Below are 16,115 nucleotides of genomic sequence, written 5' to 3' on the forward strand. Positions count from 1 at the left end.
TGTATTATTTTAGTAGAAACATGGCTTAATGAAAATATTTTAGACCCAGAATTAGGTTTACATGATTATATTTTATTTCGTAGGGACAGATGTTTCATAACTAGTACACATCTAAGAGGTTGCGGTGTTTTAATTGGTATAAGAAAACNCCATAACTAGTACACATCTATGAGGTGGCGGCGTTTTAATTGGTATAAGAAAAAATAAATTTGTTATGAGTAGATTGTCTAATACACTATCCGATATCGAACATGTCTTCATTCAATTAAAACTAAACCATACTTTTAACCTAATAATAGGAGCTTGTTACATTCCCCCAAACAGCCCGTTATCTACCTATAATAAACACGTTGAAGCAATTGAAGAAATCTTATCTAATAGCCCTAATGTAAAAGTTATTCTTGCAGGTGACTATAATTTACCGAATGTTACGTTCAGTAATGATAGTGATGGCCTAGTATTTAATGGAGTACATTCCGATAAAGCCAATATAATTTTTGATTGTTANGATAAAGCCGATGTAATTTTTGATTGTTGCCAATTAAATGATTTTCGTCAATATAATAACAACTTCAATAACTCTGGATCACTTTTAGATCTGATTTTTAGTAATATTTCTAACGCCACAGTAACTATAACTAACAACATCTTAGTCCCAATTGATAATTACCATCCAGCTTTAAAAACAGTCTTCGAATTAAACAGTTCTAATGTAAATATTAATTCTACCTATACCACTTGCTTTAATTTTAAGATAGCTAACTATTCGTTAATTTGTTATGAATTAAACAAAATTAACTGGGAACAAAAAATGCATAAATAAAAATATAAATTCATTTTACAATATACTATATGAAATTATAAATAAACATGTACTTAAATTTACAAAAAAAAAAAAACAAAATTTCCTATATGGTTTAATACCAAACTAAAACAATGTATTTTTTCTAAAAAATCTCTTCACGTAAAATTTCAAATTTCAAATGATCCAAATGACTATCGATTATTTTCCGATGCCAGAAGGAAATGTAAATTATTAATGAAAGAATGTTACCGTAATCATCTAATCTACACACAAAATCAATTATCTCTCAATTCGAAATATTTTTGGAGCTATATAAAAAAATTCAAATCTGACAACACTATTCCTAACATGATGCATTATAATAATACAGTGTCTGATAATAGCTTATCAATCGAAAATATGTTTAGATCTTACTTCTCATCAGTTTATAATAAAAACAATTCTGTTATTAATCAAAACATCTCATTGAACAGAATTAATTTAGTAGATATTAATTATTGTTCACTTTCCATTAGTGATGTGTTTGATAGATTATCACAACTAAAACTAGACGTAACATCTGGCCCTGATTCTATCCCTGCTTTGTTTTTAAATTTATGTCGTTATTCCTTAGCTTACCCAGTACACAAACTATTCTCTTTATCTCTAAAAACAGGCGTTTTCCCAAATTCATGGAAATCTAGTTATGTATTACCAATTTGGAAAACCGGAGATCGATCGATTATCAATAACTATAGACCTATTTCTAAGTTAAGTGTTCTACCTAAACTTTTTGAAAAACTCATTGAGCCCAAACTATCAGATATATTGAAAAACACTTTAATAAATGAACAACATGGATTTCGCAAAAATAAATCAATTGATACAAATTTATTAACATTTTTCAACTTTTTAGCTAACACAGTTGGCTCTGGTGGTCAAGTAGACGTAATATATACAGATATAAAAAAAGCATTTGATACGGTTGACCACTCAATTCTTATAAAAAAACTATCCGACTTTGGCTTTGGTGATCCAATTTTATCATGGCTATCCTCTTATCTTACTGATCGAACTCAAATGGTAAAAATTAATAATAAAATTTCCAATGAATTTATTGTATCATCTGGAGTACCCCAAGGGGGTCATTTGTCTCCCTTGTTATTTTTGATTTTTATAAACGATATTTTCCCAATATTTAAATATTGTAAGTTCTTATTATTTGCAGATGATTTAAAATTATATACCACTATTAATTCTATAGATGACATAAATCATTTACAAATTGACTTGAATAGTCTATTTCAATGGTGTTCATTAAATGGCTTAGAGATAAATAGTTCTAAATGCTCATTTATTTCATTTTGTCGTCGCAAAGTAAGAATACCTTCTGACTATAATATTGGTGATTACAAACTACAAAAAGTTTCCCATATTCGAGATTTAGGTGTAATACTGTCAGATGATCTAAATTTTTCTGAACACATTAACATAATATATAATAAAGCTATTCGGAATTTAGGATTTATAAAGAGAAATTGCTCTGAATTTAACGACCCCAATTGTTTAATTACCTTATACATAGCTCTTATTAGATCTACACTTGAATTCGGCTCTATATTTGGAACCCAACTCAAGCCGGCCACAAAAATAAAATAGAAAAAATTCAAAGACGCTTCTTTCGAATGATAGCTCACAAAATAGGTATGGTAGGTAAATCAATCAATGATGTTGCAATCAAATGTCAAATCCCAACCTTAGAATCAAGACGTCTATTTATTGATTTAACATTTATATACAAACTATTAAATAATAAAATTATCTGTTCAGAGCTACTTGATCAAATTTGTTTTAAAATACCAGCTTATAATACCCGATCTCAACAATTATTTTTTACTATTCTAGGTAAAAATAATTTCATTAAATATAGCCCATTAAACCGTATGTTAATGTCTTGTAATAATATTTCCAACTTTGATTTTTTTATGATTGTCCTAACAAATTAAAATGGGTAATAACTAATAACAATCATTCTAACACAAATATTTAATGTTATATTCATAATAATTCATTACTTCTAATTTATATTATTTTTATACTTAATATCTAATTATTGTTCACCTTAATTTTATAAATGTATCACTGTATATTGTTAATTTTTTAAAATTGTATTTATATTATTATATTACTACCTGTACTACATTGCCCTTCGAGGGTGTTATCTTATAAATATAAATAAATAAATAACATTGTGTCTAATGTATAACATGATAAAAAACAACCGTAAAATGAAAAAAATGGAATATAAATTTTAGTACTTATATTAAATGTAATGTAACTAGAAAAATATTTGTTTAAATGAAAAAATATAAGATAATTTTTTTGTTTATAATTATAAATAAAAAAATTGTCTTTTAAACAACTTTTGTACGAAACTTTTTTTATAAGTTAAATATTTTTTGACAAAAATAAAAAAGCTCATATTTTTGAACTTTTGCGAGGCTGTAAAAAAAAATCTCAATATCAATCAATGAGGACTATTAGTATGTCATTATACATATTTTAATTGAACTATTAATAAAACAAAATTTGGTTGGGAATTTCTTAAGAAATTTTTCCTTTGTTGACTGGCCTAAATGTCAATTTTAAACTTTTTTTTTTTAGTAATTGAGCTAAAAGTTATGTTAATATATTCAATTTTTTTTTACTATAAACTTTCATAAATATTTATCAAAAATTTTTCATCAACTTTAAAGAACCAAAAAAATAGGTTAAAAATGAAAATTTGGACTGATTATTTTTAACATATTAAAAATCAAATCAGTAATAATTTGAAAACAATTTTTTTAATTATTTTTTATATGTAATTAGTAATAATATAAAATATTAGAACTGATAGATAAAGTCTAATTGCAGATTTGATAACAACTTGAAAATTTGATTTGGAAAAGTATATTTTTGCTTTTGATGAAAGTTCCTTGAAGTCCAGTGCATTCATTTATAGTAACAAACAGTTTTTATTGAAAATTATTGTATCAAGCTCTTTAAATTTTTATACACGTAAAAGTAAAGCAAAATATAACTTCTTTATTATTTTTATAATTTCTCCGTTTNTTTTTTTTTTTTTTTTGTTACCACAAGTCTCTGTTACTGGATTGATTTTGTCCAAAAATCATTAATCAAATTTATAAGAAGACATTACCTTCAAAATTTGAAAAAAATATCGCTTGTTATATATAAATGAGAAAAATGTCTATATTTAAAATGGTCAAATGTCAATATTTAAAAAAAAAATTTTTTATAAATATATATATATTGAATTTTTAATTGCTCCTAGGAACGATTGAAAATGGAAACTTTTGTATAAAAAGTTAACCATTTCAACTTTTGCAAATTTTGTGGAAATACTATATCCTTTAAACATATGTTAAACTAAAACTTTGATATAAAACTTATATCACATACTAAAAGTCAAAAAAAAAAATTTCCATTTGTTTCTTCTGTATATTATTCTATATTGATTTTTTCTCAAATATTTACATTTTATGTTATCCATTCTTGTATAGTATTATATTTCAAATGCCTCTATTCTTTTAATTTCTTCTTTTACAATGATACAAAGAGTGCATTATTGATGGTAAATAATTATTTTACTTGAAAAGTAATTGAGAGGTTCACTATAGTTGAATCAATCTGTATATTCTAATCTCTATTTTCAGATAACCATAAATTTTATTTTATTACAATTTAATAAGTTTAATATATCTTTATAGTTACATGCATGTTATAATCCCTCTCATGACAAATATGAAAAACATAGAATTCTGCAAGCATTTGAAACAGCTAATTTTATACGTTTAACTTCAGTTGGTTCAGACTTATCTATTTTAGCTGGTGACCTTAACTCAGAACCAAATAATATTTGCTGCAAATTAATTGAAAAGGGATCAAATATGAAAGATTGCTATTCAATGGTAATAAAAAATAATTACATATTTATTGTTACTATTAAACTAATACTGTGTTTTAGCTTTACTTTATTTTACAAACATTAAATTGTTCATCTGAAATGTTGTTTTATTTATCATTTATTAGCTTGTACTTATATTATATATAGTTTTTAATTAGCACTTAAACAGTTTTTTAGCTTCGATGCGAAGCTGAGAAGGTATTAATTTTAACATGATGTGTTTTTTTTGTATCTGTTGCCACTTTTTTTCAGTCTTACTGGACCGATTTTGATGAACAATATGTAGTATTGTAATATAAATTGTATCTAGTTGAATGCATTACCCTTAAAAATTAAAAAAAATTCCCCCGTTCCCTGTAAATAGGGAAATTTCCAAAAAAAAAATTACAATTTTTCAAATCTGTAAATTTTGTCATTTTTTTCACTTTTTTTTCTTAAAACTAGCATAACTTTTTCAAATTAACAAATCAACCTATATTTTTTTTTTATTGAAACCTTAGATATTTGTCTTTCATTTGATTTAAATTTTTTGAAAATCTGACCCTTTACCTACCCACAGTGGGGGATTTAAAATAGCAACTTCTGCACAAAAATTTAACTTTTTCAACTTAAGTTTTGAAAATGTTCCGGAAATACTCTGAGCTTCAAACATATGTTAAAATAAAGTTAATGACATGTACTATAAAATGAAAAAAAAATTTGTCGCGATAACTTATCTTCTACGTGCAAACAGCTGCCGTAGTTAAAAAAATGCTAGTTTTGTGTTAAAATTTTCGATTTTAAATTTTCAACTTTAAATTGCTATAACTTTTTGAATAATGTATATACCAACACACATTTTTTTTTCTAAATACATTATATATACTTCTTTCATTGTACATATTTTTTATTTAAATTGGAAAATTTTCCTTTATACAGGGGACTTTCAAAACTTGAAAAAAAAGTATAAAAAGTAGATCTTTCTCAACTTAATTTTTGAAAATGTTCTGGAAATGCTGCTTTAAATTAAAACTTATAATAAATACTAAACGTTAAAAAAAAAAAATTTCCTGACACCTTTTCTTCTATAGGAAAATGGCCGTCGAATTTAAAGAAACTTATAATTTTTATGTAAAAATCACTGTTTGACGTGAAATATTTAAATACTTAAAACTACCATAATTTTTTAAAAATGAACAAATTAAAATTATTTTTTTTATATTGAAACCTTAGATATTTTCCCTTCATTTGATATAATTTTTTTGAAAATCTTACTCTAAACCTGCCCGCAGGGGGAATTCAAAAAAACAATTTTTGCACAGAAGCTTTTTCAATGTAATTTTTGAAAATATTCTGGAAATATTGACCCTTATATTTAAACTTAACTTAAAGTTTATATTATTACTTAGAATAAAGTTCATAAGACATAAGAAGTTAAACTTTTAAAAATTTTTTTGCTTTTTTAAAGTCAAAAAAGTAACATTAAATTTGAATTAGCTTAAATTCCCAATTTTATTAATTGGCGAAAGCGACGAACAGTTCTGTAAATCGATAATACTTGTGTCTTTCACTATTAGGGTATCAGGTTTGAATACGCCTGTGGCAATTAATATTTTACATTTTTTTTAAGTTTCTTATTTATGTTAATATTATTTTAGTATGTGGTTTTTTTTGTGGTAGCGATTTCTTTTTCCAACCCTCAATTAACCTACTTTTTTCAACAATATGACAAATGATTACAATTCGTATTTAATTGGTGATATTACCCTCAAAAATTGAAAAAAATTCCATTAATCAAATAAAAAGTACCTAAACAGCTTAAGCCATACAAACAATTAAAATGATTCATTTCTAATATTTTTAATGTATTTATTGTCGAATTAGATTTGATAAGATGAAAATATTCAACTGCAAAAGTAAATAATTTTACTTTGTAATTTATTAATTTTTTAACTCTATTTGTGTGTATTACTACCAGTCTATAACATTCCAAATTTTTGGAATATTATAGACTGTTAATATTCCAAATTTTTTGGTATCATGTTGCTATATAAAACATAAATCTAAAAAAAAAATTACTATAGTAATAAATTCATTTTTTTTTTATAAACTTTCACTTTAAAGAACAATAAAAAGTAGGTTAAAAATGATTACTTTTAACTTATTAAAAATCAAAATCAATAATAATTTGAATACAATTAATATTAAAAATTATATAATATATAATTAAAAAAATATATTTTATATTTTTGAATGTAAAAATTACTAATCTGGAAATAATTAATCAAACCAATTTCTTAGAATTAAAGACTATATACAGATTTGCATTGAAGCGTTTCTTATGATAGTGATTTTAATCACTGTCAGATTAAATCTATACTGGACTCTACTATGCCGCGACCGCACTGTGCTGGGTTTTTTTAATAATTTTTTTTTTGGTAGCATCCTCTTTGACTAATTTATCATCTCGGTACGGCTGATATTTTTATATTTAACTGCATTACAAGATAATTCATGATATTTTAGCTTTTTCTTATATTGTTTCAGTGTGTAACAAATAAAATTGAGTGGACATTTAATCATCCAAGAAATTCTTATAAAAACACTAAAGAACCTACTTATCGAATTGACTATATCATGTATAAATCAAATGAAAATAATATAGTAAGTAAATATATTAAAGGTGTTAAGAATAGAATTATTTTTGTCATCCATTTATATTTCTTCTTCTTTTTCTAAAGACTATGCCTTGTCATAGCTTTTATGTCTTGGGGAAATTAAGTGCAGTGGTTTACCGTTGCCTTTTGCACTGGGAACATAGTGCTTTTTCGCCACTATAGAAGTGCATGCATGGTCATCCATTTGGTCAACTACGGCGGTAGGCGCGGCTTAACACCATTTATATTTAAATATAAAAAATAATCAATGATATTTTTGAATATATATCACTTGCTTTAAAGAATTTTGTTTAACATTTTCTGCATAAAAATTAGTTAATATAAATCGAAACAAGGGAATTATTTTGATTACAAAAATAATTTTCATTTAATTAGAGTTTTATAATTATGATGAGATAGACATATATTTTATTATTAATCATATACATTACTTTTTGTTTCTTCGGTGCCAAAACTCATTAGTAATTATTTTTTTAACTTGTTAAAAAAACCATTCAATGTACAATCATATAATCTCAATTTTTTTAAGATAATGTAAAAAATGGTATTTTTCACTTAAAGACAGTCTTTATAAAAACAGTTAATCATGTAATTATATATTAATGAATTATTATTTAATCACAAATTTAAAATTAAATTGCAAAAATAAATAGTTACTTATTTAACCTATTAAGCTGAGAATTTTAGTTGAGTTGAGTTGTAATAAAATTAATTTAATCAAAAACATAAAATATTAAACCATAGCATAATTAGTTTATCAATAAGAATATACAGTTTAGACGATCTCTATTTAACAGTGTATAAATAAATAATAATTATAACTATTATAATACAAAGTATGAGTGATATTATAACGAAAAACTCGGGTAGAAAAAGATTAAAAAATAATAGTATTACAATAGCCCTAAATAGTATGATATTTAGTTTGCATCTAAAGTTTATTAACTATAAATATTATGTTAAAATTGAATTATAATAGTTTAATTTAGCTGACAACTTTAAAGTACATAATAGTTATAAAATAATATCACAACTTTTAGTATTTTTATTTTATATTTAGCGTTTTTATAATAAATTAAGAGGAGTGTTGGGATTAAATGATTTGTCAGAATTAAAAATATTTTTATTTTGGTTTTTATTAAGTTTTCTATGTCAATAAATAATAGCAGGAAAACTTCATTCAATTATATACCATGTAATATATAGGTTCAAGTAGAAGAACACAGGCATTCATTACCGCCTCGAATACCTGGCATCAATATCAGTTATTCAGATCATGAATCAATTGAAGCAATTTTTAAAATTTCTTCTAACAAAAAAAATTTTAAAGACGATTTGCGAGATGATAAAAGTAATATTTATTTTATCTTATAATGTAGTTATATATATATATATATATATATATAGCATGTATATACATCTGTTTCATATAATTAAATAATTAAAAATAAATTTATAATATTAATTAAAACTAAAAAAAATGATAAAACAATATTATAATACCATTATCATGCGTCAGTATTATAAGTGTTGACAATGGTAGTATTGTTATTGAATTATGTATTGGGGATTTTTTAGTAATTTTTGTAGCATTTAAGTTAAATATTTTTATATTATTTTAGTTTTGTATTAATATTTTAAATCTTAAATGAGTAATATTATTTCTTAAATATTTGTTAAGTTTATCACTTATCCCTTACAAATGTATAAAATTAATTTTTTATATGGCTACAGATACATATATTACTAGTTTAAATTAATGATGGGAAATATCGAATAGTAACTATCAAACTATTCGATTGTCATTCAAAAACTATTCGAATAATAAAAATATTCGATAGTCGATGCTAAAATTAACTATTCGGTTGTATAAACACAATTCGAATAGTTAATCGATAGTTTAAAATATTTGAAAATACCCATCACTAATCTTGCTATTATTAATTGATAATAATTCATTTTAAGTATTCGTTAATTATCTTCTTATTATAATTAAGTGTACTTAATAAAAATTTTAAATAGAACTAATCTAATATTTTTTGAAATCATTCGGTAGCCCATTCGAATAGTTTTAAAAAACTATCGAATACTATTTGATAGTTTTAAATAATCCAAAATGCCCATCATTAGTTTAAATATTAGAAAATGTCTGATTGATAACAATTTTTGAACCATTATTTCAAAAGTTATGAAGAGTTTTAAATATAGACTGGTGATGAAGTATGGGTTATGTTATTTTTATTATTGTCTATTTTTGTGCTGCATATTCCTCCCACTAAGGTATAAGAATATTATTATTATTATTATTTTAAATTATAAACGGGTAAAAAAAAAACCCTTTTACATAATGTGATAGAATAAATACAATAATTTCTTAGTTAACATAAATTAAAACATATTCATAAGTTTTAAATGAATGGTTCAGTTATTATTAACCAGTTATTTCCTATGTATAGTGACACGGCCCGTGTCGCTTTGTTATACACGATGCCCCGCGACTCGTGCCACCTTTATCAGCCGTCGCCCTACTATGAATATTTGACTGACCAACACCGCGTGTTCTACGCTACGGTGCAAAGTCCAGCAAATGCTGAACGGCCGACGACGACCCGCCGCAAATAATGCAAGAGTCTTCTTCCCTTTGTGTAAGCGACAACGTCGAACAACCGATCCGTACCCGCGCACCGTCGCCTACAACGCTGCTAACCTTTTGTCGCCCAAGCATCACGCCGGACATCGTGTCGTCGACGCCAGCGAAAGTGCCGCAATATTATGCGAAGATTTTTATTATTGTGTTTATCTTTTCGGTTTGATTTATTTTTTGTTAAAATAACCTGTTGTCGCTCATTTAATAAACGACCCACGGGTCTCTACCCTCATAACCAGTGTCGACCACATTTTTGCGACTTACGTCGTGTCAATAGGAAAAACTTTGAAAAGTATTATTTTCTCAAAATAAACAATTTTACAGTTAGGAACATTATTTGACGGCGGCAGGGAGAGCATTCCCCATTTTTACTTTTAGTTCTTAGGGGTTCATTTAGTATTGTGGCAAAACTATTTTATGCCTCATTAAAAAAATAGTGAAATGTTAAGCAATATGAATAAATTATCAATTTTGCTTATGAAATTGGGATTTGAGTTAATTAATAAAAGAAAGAGCAAATGTGGCTATGATGTAGATAAGCAAACATTTTTGAAAGGAGATAGTTGAAAATTATCTTTTTTTCACAATTAGGTTTTGATTTTTGTCTCTGATAGTGCAATGTTGAAATTAATTTTTTTTAAATCTCTGAAAACAGAAAGTATTGCTTTTAATAATGATGTGTTCTGTAGAATTATTGACTGTTACTAAAAACTTAACTTCATTGGACTAATATTGCGAATCAATTCGCCAATTTAACTTTTGAACTTTTCGAAAATACTGTATCTTTTAAACATAATTTTGCATACTTAAAGTTATTCTTCATTAAGGATATTATATTAGTAATTTAGTTAATATTATAGTTAAATTAGTGAGTTAATAAAACTATTAATTTACATTACTGTATAACAATGAATACATTTTATTTATTATATATTTAGTCTCTTCTTCTTCTTCTTCGCCTTATCCTAACTACTTGGAGTCGGTTGCCCTTATCCTAAACTTCCACTTGGCATGATCACCCACATCATTTACACTCACATCAGCCGTCCTCATATAACATTCCATAACATCCATCTATTTCTTTTTTGGTATTCATCTACCTCTTCTTCCTTCAAACATTTATTTCTATAACTGTTTATACAGCTTCCGATTCTTCTCTCCTCATAACATGACCAAACTATCTAAGTCTATTTTCTCTCATCTTATCTACAATTGACGCTAAACCTATATTCCCTCTTATATGCTCATTCCTTATTCTATCTTTTCTAGTCACTTCACTCATCCATCTAAGCATTTTCATTTCTGCTATATTCATTCTCTGCTCTACTTTCTTATCAACTGCCCAACACTCTGAACCATACATCATAGCTGGCCTTATTACAATCTTGTAGAATTTACTTTTCAGCCTCATTGGAATTCTTCTATCGCATAAGACGCCAGATGCTTCTCTCCACTTCAACCACCCGCACTTATTTCTGTGTTTTACATCATCGTCAATACCACCACTCTTTTGCACAACTTTTATTATACAGGGTGGCCCACCACTCACTGACAACTTAAATAACTTTTGATCCAGTTAATATTTTTAGCTGATTTTTTTTTTAAATAATAGTTATACGTTAGGTCTATAGCTATATCTCAATAATTAATTTTTTTACATTTTATTAAAAATATTAATTATTTTTAAATTTTAAATAAAATGTAAAAAAAAAATCTAAGATAGCTATTTTGTAGAGTAGAATTTAAGAAAAATTTTAGTAAAAAAATATCTTATTAATTAAAAATATTAACTGGATCAAAAGTTATTTAAGTTGTCAGTGAGTGGTGGGCCACTCTGTATATTTAGTGATGTAAAAATTTTATTTTTGAGAGATATTATACATATATTATATTCTTTTTAATTTCACCAATTATTTAAAAAAGATTAAAAAGTGTAAGTTTTACTTATCTTTTATGTATTACTGTATTTTTTTTTTTTTTTGTGAAATTTTTATTTTCAACTTAATTTTTTAAAAAAGTTTACAATATCGAAAATTCAATTATTTTTTTATTGATAAATAAAAAAATTTTTATACATAGTACTTTATACCTTAAATTTGGATAAGAATCTTACTTGAATCATATTTTTATGATCTATTTTATTCACAAATATCATAATTTTTTAAACTCCTTTACCCGTTATCTTTAAAAATATTTATGTAAAAAAATTAGAGTAATTTAAACTAGTGAAATTCCCAAATGATTTGTTTCCTTTATAAAATTTAATGATCATAAATTGATAAAAATATTTTATTTACAGAAGAATTAATTAAGGATGATCTATTCAAAATAATTCAAATGTCTCAACTAAAATTGAATGAACATTCAACAAACAATCTAAGTTTTGTATTATTATTATTATTAGGTATAGCTTTAAGTTCTTTGACTTATTTTAAAATCTTTATTTTTTCATATTGTAATTACATATTTGTTATGTTAATTTTTACTGTAATACTTGCTTGGATTTATATTTATGTTGTGAATTCAATTGAAAAAAATTGTATCAAAGGATCTTGTTCACAAATGAAAACAGTTTTTTGCTTAAATGATAACTAAATTTTTTTTAAATAAGATAGTTATAATTAAAATTTTTAATTTTAAGGTATTATTTTACTATTATGTGTGTTTTTTTTTTGTGTTTGTTACCACTTTTTATTTGCTCTCACAGGACCAACCATTATGTCAAAAGATCACAAATTCTATCCAGTCGAAGACAAAATTGAAAAAAATTTCCTTCGTTTCCCATAAATGGAGGTAATCTCCAAAAATTTACAAATTTAAAAATCGCTAGTTTTAGACATTTTTTCAATTTTTTTTACTTAAAACTTCCATAGTTTTTTTAAAAATGACCTATAATTTTTTATTCTTTTTATAAATTTTGACCCTTTATTTATCCACAAAAGGTAATTCAAAATGACAACTTTTTCAACTTAACTATTGAAAGTGTTCTGGATATACTGACACTTTTATATATATTTAAAATTAAAGTTTATGTAATATTCTTAAACAATATAAAATCTAGAAAGGTTCAATATTTTGGACATATGCTGAGGGGCAAGAAATATCAACTCTTACCATTTATTAATACAGAGGAGAATTTGAAGTAAGAGGAGAAAGGGAACACTTAGAACAAACTGACTGTACATTTTTGGAGAGTGGTTCCAATGCAACCTTATAGCCATGATGATTTCCAAACTTCGATAAAAGAGGAACATTAAGAAGAAGTAATATTCTTTAATATGAAAAAAGAATTCGGACTTTATTTTGTTTTCATGGTGAAAACAAACATCAAAGTTAATATAAAAAATACGATTTTTGTAAAAAAGTTCTTTTTTATATTTTTAACTTTAAAATGCTAAAACTTTTTGAAAAATGTATGGATCAATACAAATTTTTTATGATTAATACTATTTATATACCTCTTTCATTCGACATACTTTTTGTATAAATCAAACCATTTTTCTTTATATAGGAGTAGTTCAAAACTTAAAAATGCGTGTAGAAAGTAGAACTTTTTCAACTAATTTTTAATTCAAATATATTTATTTATTATTCATACATTACCTAATAATCAAACAAATATTTGTTATATTGATTAAAAGGTCTTTTATATTATTTAAGCCATATGCGAAACTGTTGAATGGAATAGGTTATGTAATTAAAAGATTTAGAAATTATTTGTAATATAATAGTATTTAATATAAAATGTTAAAACATATTATATAAGAGATGTACAACGTCAACGGGTCACTACTCGATAGACGGTGAAACTACGACTAAACTGTAAACATGTTACAATAGGCTACATTGAGTAAAACAACATAATCGTAAAAGGAATGTGTCACTTTGACCTTGTACTATACTAACATAAGTAAAAATACATTAAACTGTTATCTTAAATAATATTTCTGTACCCAGTGTGTTGTTTAATAATATCAACAGAAACACTAAATACAAATTTGAAATTAGCGCAAAAATAGGTTTAGAAAAGTATATTTTGGTCCTGATGAAATTTCTTGTAGTAACCAGTAAATTTATTAATAAATAACAAACAACTTTTTTTTTAAGTATGGTATCGAAACCTTCAAATTTATATACATCTGCCATAAAAATAAGAACTACTTTATAATTTTTTATGATTTCTCCGTAAAAATTACAATATTAAATTATTAAATAAATTCAATACTATATTTAAATGCTATAATAAATATTTAATCATGTATTACAATTATAAATCATAATACTTGTAATTAGGATATATATAAGGAAATAGGAGATTATATTGCTTTTGGAATAATCCACCAATTTTTTAAAATTAAACACTACAAATTTGCATAGATACGTTTTTTATGATATTGATTTTAATCACTGTCAGATTAAATCTTTATTGGGCCCAATTGTGCTAAGACCCCTTATTATTTTAAACAACCCAGCACAGTGGGTAAATTTATTTTTTCATAATAAAGTATTGCATTAGCTTTAATTTAAGATATATATAAAAGTGTTAGTATTTCTGGAACACTTTCAAAAGTTAAGTTGAAAAAATAAATTTTTTGTGAAAAAGTTGTCATTTTGAATCACCTTTTGGGGGCTTACCTGCCAAAAAAAAAAAAAAAATGGAACATTAGTAAATTTATATTTGTAATTTTTTTGGATTTTCTCCTATTTACGGGAAATTTTTTCGATATTTTAGGGTAATGTCTTCGACTAGATACAATTTTGATTTTTTGACGGATAGTTAAAAGAAATTGGTTCGGTGAGAGCTGAGAAAAAGTGGTAACAGACACAAAAAAAAAAAAAAACAAATCATAGTAAAAGCAATACCTTCTCAGCTTCGCATCGAACCTAAAATGTAAAATATAATATCAAGAATTTTTTCACAAAAATAGCATATTTTTGCACACGGTAGTAATTTTTTCCATGAAGACAAGTCCAGGGTCAAATTTTTTTTCAAATTACAGTATATTACATAGGCTTTAGTTAAAGATATATATAAAATCCCATGTTCTCCATACAGACAATTAAAATCATTCATTTCTAATGTTTTCAAAATATTTATTAACGAATCAAGTTTGATATGATAGGTTTCAACTACAAAATTAAATCATTTTACTTTGTAATTTCATAATACTTTACTGTATTTGTGTGTGCTTATACTAGACTATAATATTCCAAATTTTTTGTTAACATGTTATATAAATCATTTCTAAAAATAAATGATTGTTAATTTCTCGTGAATTAATAATGGATTTTTACAATTATAATCAAATTTTATAATACGCTCAATTGAATAAATCTTTCTAACAACTTTATTTTGATTGGTTCATTTAGTTAAAGTAAATCATTAAAATTAATTAAGTTCTCAATATTTCAATTGTAGAAACTTTTCAAACAACAAAAGTTACTAGGAAATTATTACTATTACTTCTATTTAAGTTATCTATTGTAGTAATTAGATGAGGAAGTATTGAATTACGTCGATTTTAGTATAATATAAGCTTTACAATAGTAGTAAGCAATTTTTGAACTCTTAAGCAATATAATAATTCCATATAAAAGGGAAATGCAGGGTAAGCAAATTAATAATGGTGGGAAAAAGAATATAACAGGGAAACATGAAAAGTATAGGGGGACGATACTGGGCGTGACGAGACTGGACGTTTTGTCGAAGAAACGTCGAGTTACGGGTTAGGTCGTTGATGTAAGAATAACTTTATACTTTTGTAAGATTTAATCAATTTTTGTGTTAAATTTTTATATTATATTTGACTTTGTGTTTAATACATTTTGTAAATAAAATAACTATTTAGAAATCTGGGCTTAGCGCAAATATTTTATATTCACGGTGATCTCGAAATTTGTGTGTGTGTGTGCGGCTAGAGTCTAGGTTGGACTGCTGGTCCTTTAGTCAATCTTAATAATTAGTGTACGAGCTGGCTAGTGTTTGGGCTTAACCGTCCTTTAGTGGGTATAGTAAAAAGGTAGTTGTGCTGGTGGCTGACAAGGAGCCAACCTTCA

General features: G+C 25.1%; 1 protein-coding gene across 4 annotated transcripts in view; it reads left to right on the top strand.

Moving 5' to 3' along the window:
- Positions 1–14,903, top strand: part of LOC126908092 (putative neutral sphingomyelinase) — a 25,440-nt gene extending 10,537 nt beyond the window's left edge. The window contains exons 4-8 of one of the 4 annotated variants that reach the window (XR_007704702.1): positions 4,558–4,758; positions 7,281–7,397; positions 8,618–8,762; positions 12,358–12,851; positions 13,120–14,903. Coding sequence is in view for 3 of the 4 variants with exons in the window: in XM_050689969.1 (XP_050545926.1) it covers positions 4,558–4,758; positions 7,281–7,397; positions 8,618–8,762; positions 12,358–12,653 (759 nt within the window). In the remaining variant the exon portion in view is untranslated. Of the gene's footprint in view, positions 1–4,557; positions 4,759–7,280; positions 7,398–7,474; positions 7,830–8,617; positions 8,763–12,357 lie in introns of those variants that run through there. The other 3 variants (XM_050689969.1, XM_050689970.1, XM_050689971.1) reach the window with 3 other exon arrangements.
- The last annotated feature ends 1,212 nt before the right edge of the window (positions 14,904–16,115 follow it).

The sequence above is a fragment of the Daktulosphaira vitifoliae genome, unplaced genomic scaffold (assembly GCF_025091365.1).
Source record: "Daktulosphaira vitifoliae isolate Bord-2020 unplaced genomic scaffold, ASM2509136v1 Scaffold_5, whole genome shotgun sequence".
NCBI lineage: Eukaryota > Metazoa > Arthropoda > Insecta > Hemiptera > Phylloxeridae > Daktulosphaira > Daktulosphaira vitifoliae.